The sequence below is a fragment of the Onychostoma macrolepis genome, chromosome 23, assembly GCF_012432095.1.
Source record: "Onychostoma macrolepis isolate SWU-2019 chromosome 23, ASM1243209v1, whole genome shotgun sequence".
Lineage (NCBI taxonomy): Eukaryota > Metazoa > Chordata > Actinopteri > Cypriniformes > Cyprinidae > Onychostoma > Onychostoma macrolepis.
In genome coordinates, this window is record NC_081177.1 from 8,297,500 (window position 1) to 8,313,775 (window position 16,276).

Genomic DNA, 16,276 nt, shown 5'->3' on the forward strand with positions numbered 1-16,276 from the left:
TACTCCGTTTGCACTGCACGTACTGAATTAAAGTGACAGCGCATTGTTTGTGGTAAATATGAACATGGATTGACACGAAAATGTAGTGATTACACTATAAATGCGTATAATTAAAGTCTACTGTGTTTCACAGTCAACACATATGGCTTTTTGGCTAGGTTTAAAGGAAAAGAGCACTTTTAGATAAACAAGGCAATAATAGATGGCACTTGTGGAAGTATGGAAAGCAAAGTTCTTTATGAACCACAGGATTGTTTATAATAATGATTTAAATGCAAAAGAAAATGCAGTAGAGCTGACTGTTTCTGCCAGTCATAAGTTAATTTAGAATGCTTGTGTTAACATAAGAATAGTAATTTAAATGTTTTGCCACTTCCTTGAGCAACAACTTATATAAATCTAGAAGTAAATGCAAAAGTAAAAAGCATTGAATAATGCATTGCTTATATTGCATTTAAACACGTCTATAAAGATTGTATTACTGTTAAAAAATTAAAATAAATAAAAAATCACAATGAAAAAGCATTTTCAGTAACAATGTTTGGATTTGAAATCAAAATAATGGATAAATGTTGTGTTTGTGGTAAACAGATGGATCAGTAGTGAACTTCTGTGTGAAATCAGGCTTGTGCTGTAAGCTTTTCTGCAACAACTGCACGATTGTAAAAACAAAAATGCACTGAATGATCAAACATTTAGGTGAGAAGTATATTTTTGAAAAAATGTCTAAAAAATGCCTCCCTCTACCCCTCAAATTAAAAATCCTCTCTCACAAGTGTCACCTAAGAGGGAAATTCCTCCCCATTTTCAAAAATGAAATTCAGGCTCTGAATAAATGTTTAAAAATACTGATTGGAGTATCAATATAAATAATTCTACATGATAAAAACATGGCTTTAAAAAGATCATGATCGTATCGGCAGATACTGCTTTCTGTGATCGGCCTCAAAAATCCTGATCGGAGCACCCCTAACAATAATGTATTTTCTGTATTTATTAAGTATTTTCTGTATTTTCGGCTACAGTGATGATGGCAGTGGACGTGCACATTTCATACCGATTATATAGTCTAAAAATATTTGTTTTCCACTTGAATTGGTTCACTTAAAAGTAGACATCATCTATAGATATATTTTTCATGTCTGTGAGGCAAACACAGAGTTTTGGTTAACTTTTTAAATTAATTAATTTTATTTATTTAGTTTGACACCCTCAAGTTCACCAAGACGGCAGAAAGCACTCATTATTTTACAAAAGCACAATGTTTTGTTTTTATTGTGAGTGCACACAAATAAAAGTTCACCTTTCACAGATTCAAACGCTGTAGTAGTCTTATCTGTATAAGTATTTGAAGTTAAATGCAAATGATCGCACCAGCGCCTCCAAGTTAACTGTTATGCAGTTAACACTTCAATAGTGCACATTTTTCTCGATTAATTTTCGAGTGAGTGGCCATGTAATGTTGCTGCTACTTACATTTTTCAGATGATAAGTCATATTTTAGGTCAGTGATCAAAACAAACGTTTGGATGACCTGACCAATGTACTGTAATTACCACATAGACCAGCTGTTAATTATCTGTCCGTCGCAGTCGACTATCGGTTAGTCAACTATTAGAGGGCAGCCCTAATTTTTACATTAACAATGTGATCAATATTCTGTTTATTAAAGCCAAGTATGAATCTCATCAAGTTAGTGTTTTTAAACATTTTACAATTATTCCAAAATAATAACTCAAGGCAGAAACCGTGTAAACAATATATTTTATTTGTGAACTTCTGTTCAGCTATTCTTTTTAATAGTTAACTTTTTTTAGTTTTTTTGGATCATCAGTCATCAAAGCTCGGTAAATATTGGTCACAAACACAGAGATTAATTACTTTAAATTTCGTGATCAATGTTATATTGTATTGTATTTTTTTTTTTTTTTGTACAAATTTTTTTTTTCTCATCCAATATTTTGAGGAGAGACTGCCTCCCTTGCCTCCTTGGAGGAAGCACTCCTGATATACATGTAATTTTATTCATATTTAAATAAGCTTTCATCTTTATATATATATATAATATAATATATAATATATATATATATATTTTTTTTTTTTAGATTATTATTTAGGTGTAATATATTTTAATTTCAGCTCTAGTTTTAATTTTATTTCCATTTTGTAATTTTAGTGCAACGTTTTTAATTTTTGTAGTATTTCATCTAATATGTATATTTTAGTTTAGCTTTATTTCAATTAACAAAAGTTTTTCTTATGGTTTCAGTTGTAGCTAGCGATAATAATACAAGGTTGAGTTAATGAGTTTTTTTTTTTTTTTTTTTTTTTAAGTGAACTCTTCCTTTTAATCAGGAATAGTTAAGGTGGGAACAGGAACGTGACCACCGTGTTCTTCTCTCTTCCTGACATCCTGTACAAGACCATGAGGAAAGTGGAGGGTAATTAGTCTCAGGTTGGGAACGGCAGACGGTAAACAAGCCTGTCATGTTGAGTCGTGCGAGGCCGCTGGTTGCTCAGAGAAACGGAGAGCAATTTGTTATTGTTTTTTCTAATTTTGACGTTTTCTGGAACTTTGCATCTGCGTTTCATTAAGTATCAAATATCAGTTAAAGCATTGCTGCCTAATTACTGTTTACTCCCATTGGACGTGTACCATGTTCCCTGCATCCTGTGTCTGGAGAGACGTTTACAAACAATGTGGTTGTTAATTGTTACAACATCAAGTGCGCATATCACCTCTGCCATTTGAGGAACAGCGATGGAATGGCAACCAGCCTAGGTAATGGCAGGATCTCAGCTGCGGTGAGAACATCAGATGGGCCGAATTATGAGAGAGTCTGCCCTCTGACAGTCCCAGTTTTGGTCTGCGTATGATGGCAGATGTGGGGAGGAAGAGCGGAGCTCTTATCTGCGATCAGTGAACCCTCACCCCCTGTGAACGGGGACTTTAGCTGGCCGTACGAGCTTGTACGCATGCATCCGGAATACACACTGGGTTGCTAGGATGCAAGACAAAGATTTTCTTGGTTCTAACGAGGGGCGGAGGTGTGTACCGGAGCCTCAGCGGCCACGTCTGCGTAAATGGGTTCGACCCTTATCACCTCCTGACCTTCCCCTCTCGCACCAACCCTTTCCTTTGCTCTCATCCGGCTCCGTGGGCTTTGGTTTCAGCCAGCTCTCTAGCACTTCCCATGGAGCAATCGAGGGAGTGTGTGTTCCTGAAAACCCTGGTGTCCTCATTTATTTTGGAAACATTCACATTTCAAAGTGCAGTGCAGTCCATCTGTCACCAATCCATCTGACCCCTTCTGGCGCTCCATTGTATTTTTGGGTGTTTCTTCAACTTTGGCCACTTTTAAGATATTAACAACTGCCTTGGAAAGATTTTGCCTTTAAAAAATATTTTGCTGCTTTCCAAATCTCTTGCATTAGTAGATTTAGTTTTTAACCTTGTTTACCTCTTAACTGTTGAAATCCAACATTAAAATATGAATATTAAATGTTTAAAACAGAATATCTAAAAGAAGAAAAAAATCTTTTCATTATGTATTATGCATACATATTATGTATACACTACAGTTTTAAATCATTTGTTTTTAAAAGAAGTCTCTTATTCCCCCCAAGGCTGCATTTGTTTTTTAATCAAAAATATGGTAAAAACAGTAATATTATGAAATGGTATTACAATTTAAAATTTAATATTTTAATATATTTAAATATGTAACTTATTCCTGTGATATCAAAGCAGAATTTTCAAGATCATTACTCCAGTCTTTAGTGTCACATGATCTTTCAGAAATCATTCTAATATACTGATTTCCTGCTGAAACATTTATTATTATTATCAATGTTGAACACAGTTGTGCTAATATTTTTGTGGATACTGTGATCATTTTTTGGGATTCTTAGCAGGATCGAAAGTTCAAAAAAATAATAGTCTTTTCTAACATTATAAATGTCTTTACTATTAATTTCTTTAATCGTATACATCCCACATTTTATGAATGTTTATGAATTTTTTATTTATTTTTTAATTTTTTTAATTTTATGAGACTGTCCCACAACTGTAGCATAATTTTGCCACTAATAAAGTTTTTTCAAAAGTTAGTGCACTTTCTTAAGAAGAAATGTGACGTTCTGAAGAAAACAAATTAATATAATTTGTGAACAGGATATTTTTATTTCCAGTCAAGCTGTAATTGTCAAATTACAATGTAAAATGTGTGGAAAATGTATTTAATTTTATGTATTTAGGAAGCAATAAAAACTTGATGTGAAATTAGCCTTTGCAAGACAGAGGATTTAGTTGTTTTATTCCAAAAATGCTTTAAATATAATTTCCACTGCCATCATTTCTATCACACAATATTAAATACATGAACTGAAATGTGATTGAAATAACACTTTACAAAAATTCTCCTTTGATTTATATACATATACACAGTTGGACATTGTTGGGGGCGAAATTAAAAGTATAGAGCAGCAGATATTATATAGCTGGTGAGGCTTTTACTTTTCCTCTTTCTAAAAGTGCTCATAGTTTATTGTTTCACGATGACAGCAGCTTGCACAAATGCCATTCCCAGCACCCGTATTGTGGTGGTTGAGGGCAGGTACCCTCTTGGCCTAATCTCTGCACTATATGTCATGTAGATGTGCATCTGCCTCCACCGGCAGCCTCTCCGCTACTTGTTGTCTTTGCCACAGTGTGGAAATGCAGGCAGCTCGAGTATCACACATAAAAGCTCCGGGTGGATCTGATAGCGCTCTGCCGTGGACACATATGCTACTGTTTGTGTTTCTTGGAAGCTCGATGCTTCTCTCTAATGGCTTTTGCAGTCTCCTCAGGGGGCCAAAACGCTATATGCATGAACAGCTCCTCTTCTCAAACAGGAGTATGCGGTATATAATTTCATTTTACGAATTAAAAAAAACTGTTATGTGGGTTGCTGGGCCGAGCGGGTTGATTGATTGGCTTGTGTGCATTGCGTGGCATGCTGAAGTGTCTGTTTGCTTGTGTTTATACGCGGTACATGATATGGAACACAGATGTAATCGTACGAATGCACGGAATGCACCATGTCATTTATCATGGTGTCAGGGCACAGATGTAAACTCATTTGAAATTAAGTAATGGTTGCGAACAGTTTACTTTGTCATGTGTCGTTCCAGAGAATGCCACTCCATTGTCTCTACATGTTTAGAGCTGTTTGTCAGATTCGCCTAAGGTATCATCATCATCATCATCACCCCCGTGCTTTCTGTTGCACAACTTCATCGTCTAGTCCCGTGCTTCACCTACACCGGCGGACCGAGGGAAGTTAAACGGGTCATCTTACTTTCTTAGAAAGGGATTTTGTGACTCAAGTTTAAATCATCTGTCCGTTCTAGGACAGGGTTTTCTGGTCCCCTGGTCTCTGTTTTCTCCTCTTCCTTATTAGATAAACAGATGAAAAGATCTCGACTTGAACCGTAACACAGCCCTCTATCAGCCTTAACCAAAACAGATCCCCTTGTAATCCTCTAGACGAGATACAGAATGCCAGCACATGGAGCTGCTCACCTGTGTTCCACTTATTTTATTGTTGTTTTTGGAAAGAAATTATTGTAGGAATTGGTATTTACTTTTAAGACATTCTTAATGCATCATAAGTGTGTTCTTTTTGCATTTTTCTTTCCATAAGTAACTATTTTAATTACAGCATTCACAATATTGTTACTGTGGCTACAATTAGTTGTCAACCTGCACTACTGTTTAAAAGTTTGGGGTTAAGTAAGAGTTTCTCTTTTTATTAATTTAACTTTTTTTTTTTTTTTTTTTTTTAAAGAAATAAATACTTTTTTCCGCAAGGATGCATTGAATACTCAAAATTGAGCAGCAAATCAGCATTAGAATGATTTCTGAAGGATCATGTGACAAAGACTGGTAAAATGATGCTGAAAATTCAGCTTTGCATCACACAAATAAATTACATTTTAATATATATTCTAATGGAATATATTTTAAACTGTAATAATATTACTGATTTTACTGCATTTTTGATCAAATAAATTCAGCCTGTGTAGTCATAAGATACTACTTCAAAAAAACATTTTTGAACTGTAACGTATATGGGATTTAATTACCTTAAAAAATGAACACTTACTGTACATAACATTTGCTCAAAATTCAATTAAAATTATTTTTACAATTGTTTAAAATTGTATTTAAAATTGTTGCTACAATAAGGTTCAAGTTACATAATGCACTGGTTATGAACTTGCAATTAAAATACTGTTACTATATATCTTGATATCTTGATGGATATCAAACATTAATTGGCATTTATTTACAGCATTTATGTATTTGATACTCAATGCATTTAGTAATGTTAACTTATTTTATTAATTTTTTTTTAAGAAAAATGGTGTATGAAGACGGTGTATAATGAATGCATTAAGAATGTGTTTTTGTAGTACATATACAGGATTCAAGAGGATTGTTGCTACAGTTTTTGGTGTAAACAGGCTTTAATAGTCTCTTCAAATGACAACATAGAAATACAAAAATATCTTTCCATGTTGATTAACTCAGAGTCATTTTCAGATCTTATCAAAATATTGGCCGCTCCCTGTGTTTCTGCTGGCATGGTGTGTCTGTATATGAAAAAACATAACCTTTGCAGCTATTTGACAGCAACACTTAAACCTAAAACAATGAGCTGCGATGCTGTAATTGTTTTCTGGCTATAGAACTCGCTCGTCTCTCCACCACATTAATATGAAAGTGTTGAGTGAGGTTGTTAAAAGTGAATGCGTGGCAAGTTCATGTTTACAGTAAATCCATCACTCCCATTGGTATCTGTAAAACCAGACTGTTTTTCTTGTCTAATTGTTAGAATATGTATCTTATGTTTACCAATTCTTCCTCTCTTTTTTCAGGATTACCCAAAGAACAGGCATCCAGGATGGAGTCGAGGTTCTGTTGCATATCACGCAGGTGAGCTGTTTTAAGTTCTTAAAATTCAATCTTTTGTAATTGTAACAGTCAGTATGTTTACATGCACAGTCATTTTTTAACTACAGCAGGCTTTTGTATAGTCTGCAACTGTGGTTGTCAGAATTTTACTGTATAAAAAAAAAAAAAAGGTTGCAGGATTTTAGGTTTTATGAATTGAACATAAATTTACAGTAAAAACAATTATATAATGTTAATTATATACCAACCTACTTGCCACCATAAAAACACAAGTGAAATAAATACTGATGTATAGAAGGTGCACAGTGTCATTCACACAACTGCTAAATACCATTATGGTAACACGACACTAAAATAATGCAATAAACATGAATTTAACAACATTAGATGTAACACAAAACCCTAATATACATTGAAGGATGAAATGCACTTAGTATTTGACTTTTCCTTGCATGCTCAGGCCAGTTGTAGTCAGGTTAACATATGCATGCTGGGCACAGCCAAGCTACAATGGCATTATGTAGATCTGTTACATGGCATGATTTCATTCAGACCTAGTACATATAAAATGTGAAATGAAACTTTGAAAGTTTATATAAAAGTACTCACTCTTTTCCCACATACAGTTCTATTTATACACACACCAGTCCACACATCCAGATCCTGTTTACATAAAGTTAGTTTTGTTTTCTCTGTTTTGTCATCTCTGGTTGTATTCCTATCACAGTTCATGCATGGATTACCCAGAATTCCTGCAGGTGGTGATTTTTTTTTTTTTTAAGCTTTATTATTTGGCTCCACTTCTCTTTTCAAGCCTACACATCTATGGGCACCATCTCTACAGTGTGTGGAGGTCCTGGGTGCTGATAAGAGGATTGTGGAGATGAGATGAGCGTGTTGATTAGAAGCAAATCCTCTTGAAAATGGCAGAAGGATAAATAGCCCTATCTAACTCCACATGTCCCATCTTTCAAAGCAGCTCAAAGGAAGTTGATATCGGATAAGATTGCTGCTCAATGTAAAGATGGCAATCTTTATACTCAACCCCGTCATGCCTTCATGCCACTCCACATAACAGATTAGCCATTGAGTATCATCCTGAATGAAACAATGTGCTGCTTTGGTGACTCATAGCCTATTGTTTAAGGGTGAGGGATTTTGCCTGTGAGCCAGATAAACTGTGACAGTTCTGATTTTTATTCATATTTACGTCTGTTTCTACCTTTAGTGGGTTATTTGGGTTCTTGGGTTTTAGCTGCAACAGTGGAGATGCTATAAAAATGTACTCTCATTAATCTTGTTTGATAGCCCAGACATTGATAGATTTGTGTTTTCCATAATAGTTCTGATGCATTCGCAGGCCTGAGTGTCCAACTCCACTATAAGATAAGCACTTCACAATTCAAAGGGAGCATTGGACATCAAGATACCTCTAGATTAGGGACGCATGATACACACCTGTACCATTTTACTTATTTATATCAACCTATATTTGATATTTAATTGCGCATAATTATTTCATTATTTTTACATTTAGATTACATTTGTTGTCATTCAACACTCACTTAATCTTTAATCTTAAAAACACTGATTTAATAACAATGTTAAATATGATCTTTTGCAAATCTTGAAATAAATATACATTTTTCAGTGTACTTGAATTGTCATGCCTAAATTTGCATTTAAAATTCATTTTAATTATTTAAAAATTATATTAGTGTGTGTTCATGAATTAATAATAAAAAATTCAAATAAACAAATGTCAAAACGTGTGTATTACATATAAATATTGAAATGTATAGAAAAATATAAATATTCATTAATGTGTTATTTGTTAAATCTTTTAAAATACATATAAATTCTAATTAATTTTAAAATTCATTTTACCCTTTAATTTGAGTTTATATATATTTCAAAATATAAAAATTCGTTTTTTTAATCTAGATAATAAAATATAATATTTTATATCTAATCATAGTAAATAAAATATTTTAACATTTCTTCATAAATTCTATTTATTTTTTCCCTTTTAATTTATGAATTTATATATTTCAAAATAGATTTGTATTTATATTATGTTATTGACCATGATATGACCGTAATTATTGTATCGAAGCAAATTTTCACACCAGTGCATCTCCAGAAGTGATGCAAGTTTGTTTATTTGCTAGTGAATTCACCCAGGCCTTGTGTTCTTCTCGAGTGTGAAAAATTCCGTCACATCATCACTCTCATCAGGGCGATGCAGTTTGTCTTTGGCACCTCGAGGAGTGTCAGGCTCTCTTGTCAGCTTTTGCGGAGCTGCATTTATGGGGCATGTCTTTTCTGCGCCTCGTTGCAGCACCCGCTGATGGAGGTCTGGCATTGGCACAGAAGCAGGTCAGATCAGGGGGGCATGACTCATTGTCCTGCCCTGATCTATAAGAGGCCCACATCTATGACTCACAATCCTGTTAGTCATCACGTAGAGACACGTTACAGCCACTGATATGTCGCTCGGGGGGTCAGGGTGCTCACACGCATCACAGCCAAAGACAGCGAGGCTATTTGCATCTCATTTTGATGAAGAAATAATCCTGGAAGTCGGGGTGATGAATTTATTTGGAGTTTGGAACACGCATACAATCCCCAGTCCTGCTTTAATTCATCCGCTGACCGTGCCAAGTGGGTCGAAATAGTTGGCAGCGAGTCGCTTCACCCCAAATCGCTATTTTCAGTCTCGTTCGCTTCGTTTTCACGGGGTATGTGACCCTTCCCCGTTTAGGTTACTTGAAAATGTTGATGACACGAACAAGCAAATCGATTTTCCGTTCTTAGCCGCCAGGCTCATAAAGCGCGTTTCTTGTTTGCGGAAGCGAGTCTACGTTCCCAGTCTTTTTCAGAGAACAGCTCTGACATTCGAGGAAAGCCCTCTCTGCACTCCGGTGTACCGTTTCCTGTCGGCTCGGGTGCCAGAGGGCCTAAAAGCTCTCCAGCAGGCTCAGTGAGAGCGTACACCGAAACACCCCCATCTATTTTTAGTCGCCTTCCTCTCCCACAGCGGCCGCGGTGTTTGCAGAGTGTGGTGTTGGGACAGAGGCCCACATGGGAATCATAATGATACAGTGTCTTCATCTCCCTCCGCATGTTCAGATAGGGATTGTTTAAACAGTATCCTGAGCTGGGAACGGGTCCCATGACAACTCCATAAATATTTACCAGCCACACACTGCAAGAGGGTTTTTTGTCTGCAGGCTACCTTTCCGTGTTTTTCTTTCACTTGCTCTTGATTGTTGTCGTCTCTTTGTTTTGTTATCTTCTTATATAAGGAAAACTTCGACTTAGGAGAAAGAAACGTACAGAGGCATGAAAGCACATCTCCTTTTCATCCTGTCAGTTTCTGGATGAAGAGTATAAGACTTCTCTGGATCATTAAGAGCAAATGTGTGAGGAATGCAGCATTAGTGCTTAGGTTCACGTCAGGTCTTGACAGCGCTCTGATGCAAAGCACTAACTTTAGCATTTCTGCTTTATGTCCTAAAATTCATTCAGATGATTCGTTTTCACCTCCATCATTGACAGTAAATGGGTCTGCCTCGAGGGAGGCTTTAAAGAGACAATGAGACGAGATACAGAAACAAATATTATGAAATATGAAATCAAACACTCCTTTTGCCTATGGTAATACTGTCCAACAGCGACACCAGCAGATGACGTACGTTTCAGGTGGAGGTAGCACTTAAATGAGTAGAGCACCTGTGATACCTGTTTACCAGGGATTTTCTATATGAAAGGTCCAAAAAGACACAAAATATGCTTTTTTGTATTATTGTATTAATGTAGATTTGAAGCCATGTAAAACTGTTTAAAGGCATCAGCTTGATCGGATCTTTTCAGTACTTTCGGTGTGTTTTTTTTTTTTTTTTTTTTTTTTTTGGCCAGAAATATGATAATATAATAAATATGATATTATATTTCCAAATATGATAACTATAACTGTATTTGTACACTACTGTTCAAAAGTTTGGGGTTGTTAAGAATTTTTTTTTGATTTTTTTGAAAAGTCACTTATGCTCACAGAGGCCGTAAAAATCCAACAAAAACAGTAACATTGTGAAATAATACAATTTAAAATAACTGTTTTCTATTTTAATATATTTTAACACATTTATGATGCAAAGCTGAATTCTAGTCTTCAGTGTCACATGATCCTTCAGAAATCATTCTAATATGCTTGTTTGATGCTCAAGAAACATTTCTTATTAATGTTGGAAACAGTTGTGCTGCTTCATAATTTTTTAAAAACCATAATACATTTTTCCAGGACTTTATGATGAATAGAAAGATCAAAAGAGCATTATTCATTGAATCTTTTGATCAATTTAATGCGTTCTTGCTGAATACATGTATTTATTTCTTAAAGAAATGTACTTCAAACTCTTGACAGGTAGTGTAAATATACACACTAGTCCAGTTTTTTCTGAATGACCTTAGTTATTCCCCAATTTTTCAGTGTATTAATGGTCAAGATATGTCGAGTTAATTTGCATATACATTTTGATGTCAAATCATGGTTTATTAATGAAAGTAGCTGCATTTGAACTATCCATCATATCTGCTCCTAGATGATGGGAAGATCTTCCATGGGAGTGGAGTAGGAGACCAGTTTGGCCCTCGCTGTTTTGAAGGGGACATCATGGGCTGTGGAATAATGTTTCCTCGAGACTATGTGCTGGACTATGAAGGTAAGAACACGTATGTGGTGCTCATCGAAGAAGACGAGCAGAAATTTCCCATTCTGTTCACATTACTGCCAATGCATACTTGAAAATACATACTTTGATCAATTTAGCATGCTTGACAGAACTGTAGTCCAAGTTTATAGATGTGCATCCAGCTCAGTTGGTTTCTCTGTCAGATGAAATGGACGACTGGGATGCTGCTGATGTACGACCAAAGCAGGGGCGTGTCGAAAATTTACTGTATTTAAACGATGAAGACGAGGAAGAGGGAGATGATCCAGAACAAGAACACGAGGGCCGAAAGGTTATGGTGAGTGTTTTAAAAAATATATATATTATTATATAAACGGTTTGATTTATTGTATCAGATGTAACATAACAGGAATAAATTAAATTAAAAATATTTTGAACTAAAAAAACAACATTATTTTAAATTGTAATATTACTTTCACAGGGTTTTTAATAAATGCAAATAAATGTAGCCTTGGTGAGCAAAACTTTAAAAGTTGAATGTGTGTGTTAATGCGTGTAGATTTACTATTTGACTGACAGATGTCTTTTAAATTTCTTGTCTCCTAACGTAATGACTTTTTAAGCCACAAAATAAATTGTTACTTCTACCGAAGTGCTTAAAGCCTCAGTTCTGCCAGCTAAACAAATGAATCATCGTTATTTGTTGTTTTTAAGCCGGTTGGAGTTGGTCATTCATCAAGTCAAACGTTTTAAGCTTGCAGAAGATTAATGCATTGAGGTCTCCCAGCGGGACGTTACACTATCAAGAGCCTTCCGTGCCAAAAATTGCACCGCGCGACTCTGTAATCAGCGAGTTTCTGACTGTCGATTCGACACGATGGCTTAACCACAGTGCTGTTCGCTTTTGCCCACTGGATGAGTTAAGATGCTCGCTTCAACACTTATGCAACAATACAAATAAGCTCGATGTCTCATAAGAGCCGTCTTCTGAGGGTACAGGATATCCCAGATGCGGTCAAGATGAATTTGCTCGCAGATATTTCAGTCAGTCGCCTGGAAAATCTTTTTAGATACAAAAGAACACCGAATACCCTCGGTGCTCAAAAACAGATGTTTGCCAAGTGTTTTCTTGTCCTCATCATGTGTCCCAAAGAGTTTTGGAAGTAGCGTGTAGCAGGACTGTCAGACGCCCAGTCTCGGCCCCGTAGCTATGGAAATGCTGACTCACTCTCTTCCCTCTCCAGCTGTGGAAATGCTGACTCACTGTCGCCCCTCTGTGCTCATCTAGGTGTTCTTCACCCGGAACGGCAAGATAATCGGCAGGAGGGAAGTGGTTGTCCCGGCCGGAGGGTTTTACCCCACTATCGGGATGCTCAGCAGCGGAGAAAAGGTGAAGGTGGACCTCCATCCTCTCAGCGGATAGTAAACGAGTAACTCCACATCTCCAAACCACAAGCGGATGGAAAAGACCAAAAAAAAAAAAAATGATGCTGAGACTTTTTTTTTTTTTACGTTTCAAGGCACTTCAGAATGCAAGTTTAACACGTCTAAAACTCCAGTGCATGTTTCATCTACAGCGATCACCTCAGCTTCAAACGGTTTACTGTGAAACCACATATTATAGAGGGGTTTGTGGCATGAAATGGTTAATATTGGGCCGAAGTATTGTACGAAGATACATTTTGTTTATTAAAAATGCATAGAAAATATTAAATTATATATTTTTAATGTACGTGTACATATGTAAATTTATGTATTGGCTGCTATACAAACATTTATTTAGCAAAATCAATCATGATATTAATAAACAACCAGACACCCTAGAGAAACTTAAAGTTATGGCATGAGGGTGGTAATAATTATTAAGAAATGATATAATCACCGTTTTCCACAAGCACTCCCTCTCGCAAATGACTTGTGAAGGTGATGAAAGCATATTACGCTTATTTTTATTATTGTGATTCATTTTGAATGTCATATTTAAAAAGTGCCATTTTTCGCTATTATTTCTATCTGAAAATGAGCGTTTGAAGGGATGGTGTAAATTGCATGGAGTAATTGCTAATTGTGACGCCAGCGGAGGCGAGTTGTGTTGTGTATCATGCACTCTCATCCGTCATCAGGAAACGCATTCAGCAACTCCAGACCAGAGAGAGAAAGATCAGAAAAGAACACCCAATCAGCTGCTTCTTGTTTATTTGTCTGTGAATGCATCTTAAACCAGTTATGTTTATTTAGTTCAGGCTTTTCTGTAAATGTAGATTTTTACATCAGTTTGTGGACATTTTATCAGATATTTCAGGGCAGATGCCACATTGGAGTCGGGGAAAAAACGTGGAGCTGTTTATTCAGGAATTGTCCACTATAATGTGAGCTAGTCTGGTTCACAAATGCTACAAGCACTTTAGAGACGCCTCAACTTGGGCTGATAGTCTGATGGGCGAGCGGCTGTGATGCTGCGCTCTAGACTACTCAACGGATGCCATTTTGCACACCTCGCTCTTGCAATAATGCCCTTCCTCATCTGTCCTGTTACATATCACATATGGAACAAAACGGTTTCATATTACACACTTTGCCAAATTTAATGTCAAATTTTGTCCCTTTCAATATATTTTCTCCTCCGACATGTCTTCTAAACAAAGTCTTTGAATGATATAAAATTTTTGGCCCTCATTTAGGTGCCTCAGTTTCTTAAGTTGCATCCTAGTTGAATCTCAGGACGTTGGTTATGTTCAGAATGAGATACTAGTTTACTGCATACTGCACAGTGTATACTGTATGTCTACAATTTTTTAAGAATATGAGAAATGGTGTAAAATTGTGGAAGCTTGTTTTGGTCATGAGATTTAAAAAATAAATAAATAAATAAAAGGGGATTGACTTTTTATCTCACAATTCAGACTTTTTTCTTGCAAAGAAGAGTTTATATCTCAAAAGTTTTTATTAATTTTTTATTTTTCAGAATTTCAAGTCGGAATTACATAAGAGAAACTCGCAATTTAATGAAAAAGTCCAAATTGAGATGAAGTTGCAATTACCTCATTCATTTTTATTTCCAGGGCGGGAGCAAAAAATAAAAATAAAAAACAGAGATGTTAATACAGAATTCTGAAGAAAAAGTCAGAATTGTGAGATGAAAATCGTAATTACCTTTTTCGGTTTTTAATTTCATGGCAAAAAACAATTTTAAGAAGTCAGAATTCTGTGGGAGAAAGTCAGCAATCTGAGTTTATATCTCAAAAAAAGAAATTACTTTTTTTTTTTTTTTTTCCTTTGCAGATTTGGGCTTCCATACAAAATGCGAGGATGACTTGTCACATAACCTCACCACATCATCTTGAATGCAGAGTTTTTCACAAAATTGGATTAAAAACTTGTTATAAAATAGCAGTGCGATCATATAAAGTAATTTAGTGTTCATTGGCCACTCTGGAAATGGAAGGTGAAGTTAAGCACAATGTATTGTGGGAAACCGTACCCAGTGCACTATGCACATTTTGCCATTTCTATGCATAAATGTTAATACTATGCACAGTATACTGCAGAAATAAGAATCGTATGCTATTCTGAATATAGCCATAGTCGACAGCTATTTTTGACAGGATGCATGGGGTTTCCAAGCACCTGCATCATTGAATAAGGAGCGTTGATTTATTCATCTGAAAGTCCCTCGGTGATTTAGAACACCCTGCATGTTTATCATAGACTATTTTCTGCTACTATTTTTTTACCTAAAATACATTAAATGAGAAAAATTGTCATTCTAAAGAGAAGAATGGGTGTCACCGTCTACTAAAGCCTTTCCATTTAGTGGTGAAATGAATATTCCAGATCAGATAATTTAACATAAAGAATTGCTTGTGTTCCAGACATAAATTGACAGCACAGGGAAGCCAAAACCAAATACCTCTATCAGTTAAGCTTATGCAAAAAGCCAAGCGGTTGTCCTCTCCAAGATCATCTGAATTCCTCCACTGGAATGTGGTTGCTTGGCGCATAAATGGGCGATGATCGTTTTGCTTTCACACAGTCTTACTAAATGCAGACTTGCGTTGAAGATGTTGATGTGTTGCTCTAATTGTAGCATGCACTCTTTTGCTAATGTGTACATAATAAAGAAACGGTTATTTCCACACAAATTTTACTTGGGATTGCAGTCAAATTCCTTTTCATACATTTTATACCTCCAGGGATGCTATTTAAAAAAAAAAAAAAAAAAGCATTAACCCTTTGAATCCTGCCTGTTACATGAGTGATTGAAATTAGGCTTGCAGTTTGAAGGGTATAAAAAGGTTGATGTATTTTATGCATAATTGTCAACTAGAAATGAATTAGAGACTGTTTGGTTTTGTGAACTTTTTTTTTTTTCATGGATGGTGTAGTTACATGACCAGAGGCATTTAAATTTAGATTTTCCCCACTGATAATGTCTGTGTCAGCTCAAAATAGAAACAGCTACCATATTCGTACAAATAATATTTAAACTGCCTGTTGTTATGTGTAAATGAGATTGCGCTGGCGCATACTAATAATGATAGCAGGACACAGAAAAATGCAAGTTGTCAAGTTGTGACCAGTGGCTAAAAAAAAAAAACATTTTTGAATAGGTAACCAAATC

General features: G+C 35.6%; 1 protein-coding gene across 4 annotated transcripts in view; it reads left to right on the forward strand.

The window, feature by feature from the left end:
* spryd3 (SPRY domain containing 3) overlaps positions 1-15,802 on the forward strand; it is a 52,000-nt gene extending 36,198 nt beyond the window's left edge. For all 4 annotated transcript variants that reach the window (XM_058762283.1, XM_058762282.1, XM_058762284.1 and 1 more), the window contains 4 exons: positions 6,925-6,982; positions 11,566-11,685; positions 11,859-11,992; positions 12,944-15,802. In XM_058762283.1, the coding sequence (XP_058618266.1) occupies positions 6,925-6,982; positions 11,566-11,685; positions 11,859-11,992; positions 12,944-13,078 (447 nt within the window). In that variant the 3' untranslated portion in view covers positions 13,079-15,802. The remainder of the gene's footprint in view (positions 1-6,924; positions 6,983-11,565; positions 11,686-11,858; positions 11,993-12,943) is intronic.
* The last annotated feature ends 474 nt before the right edge of the window (positions 15,803-16,276 follow it).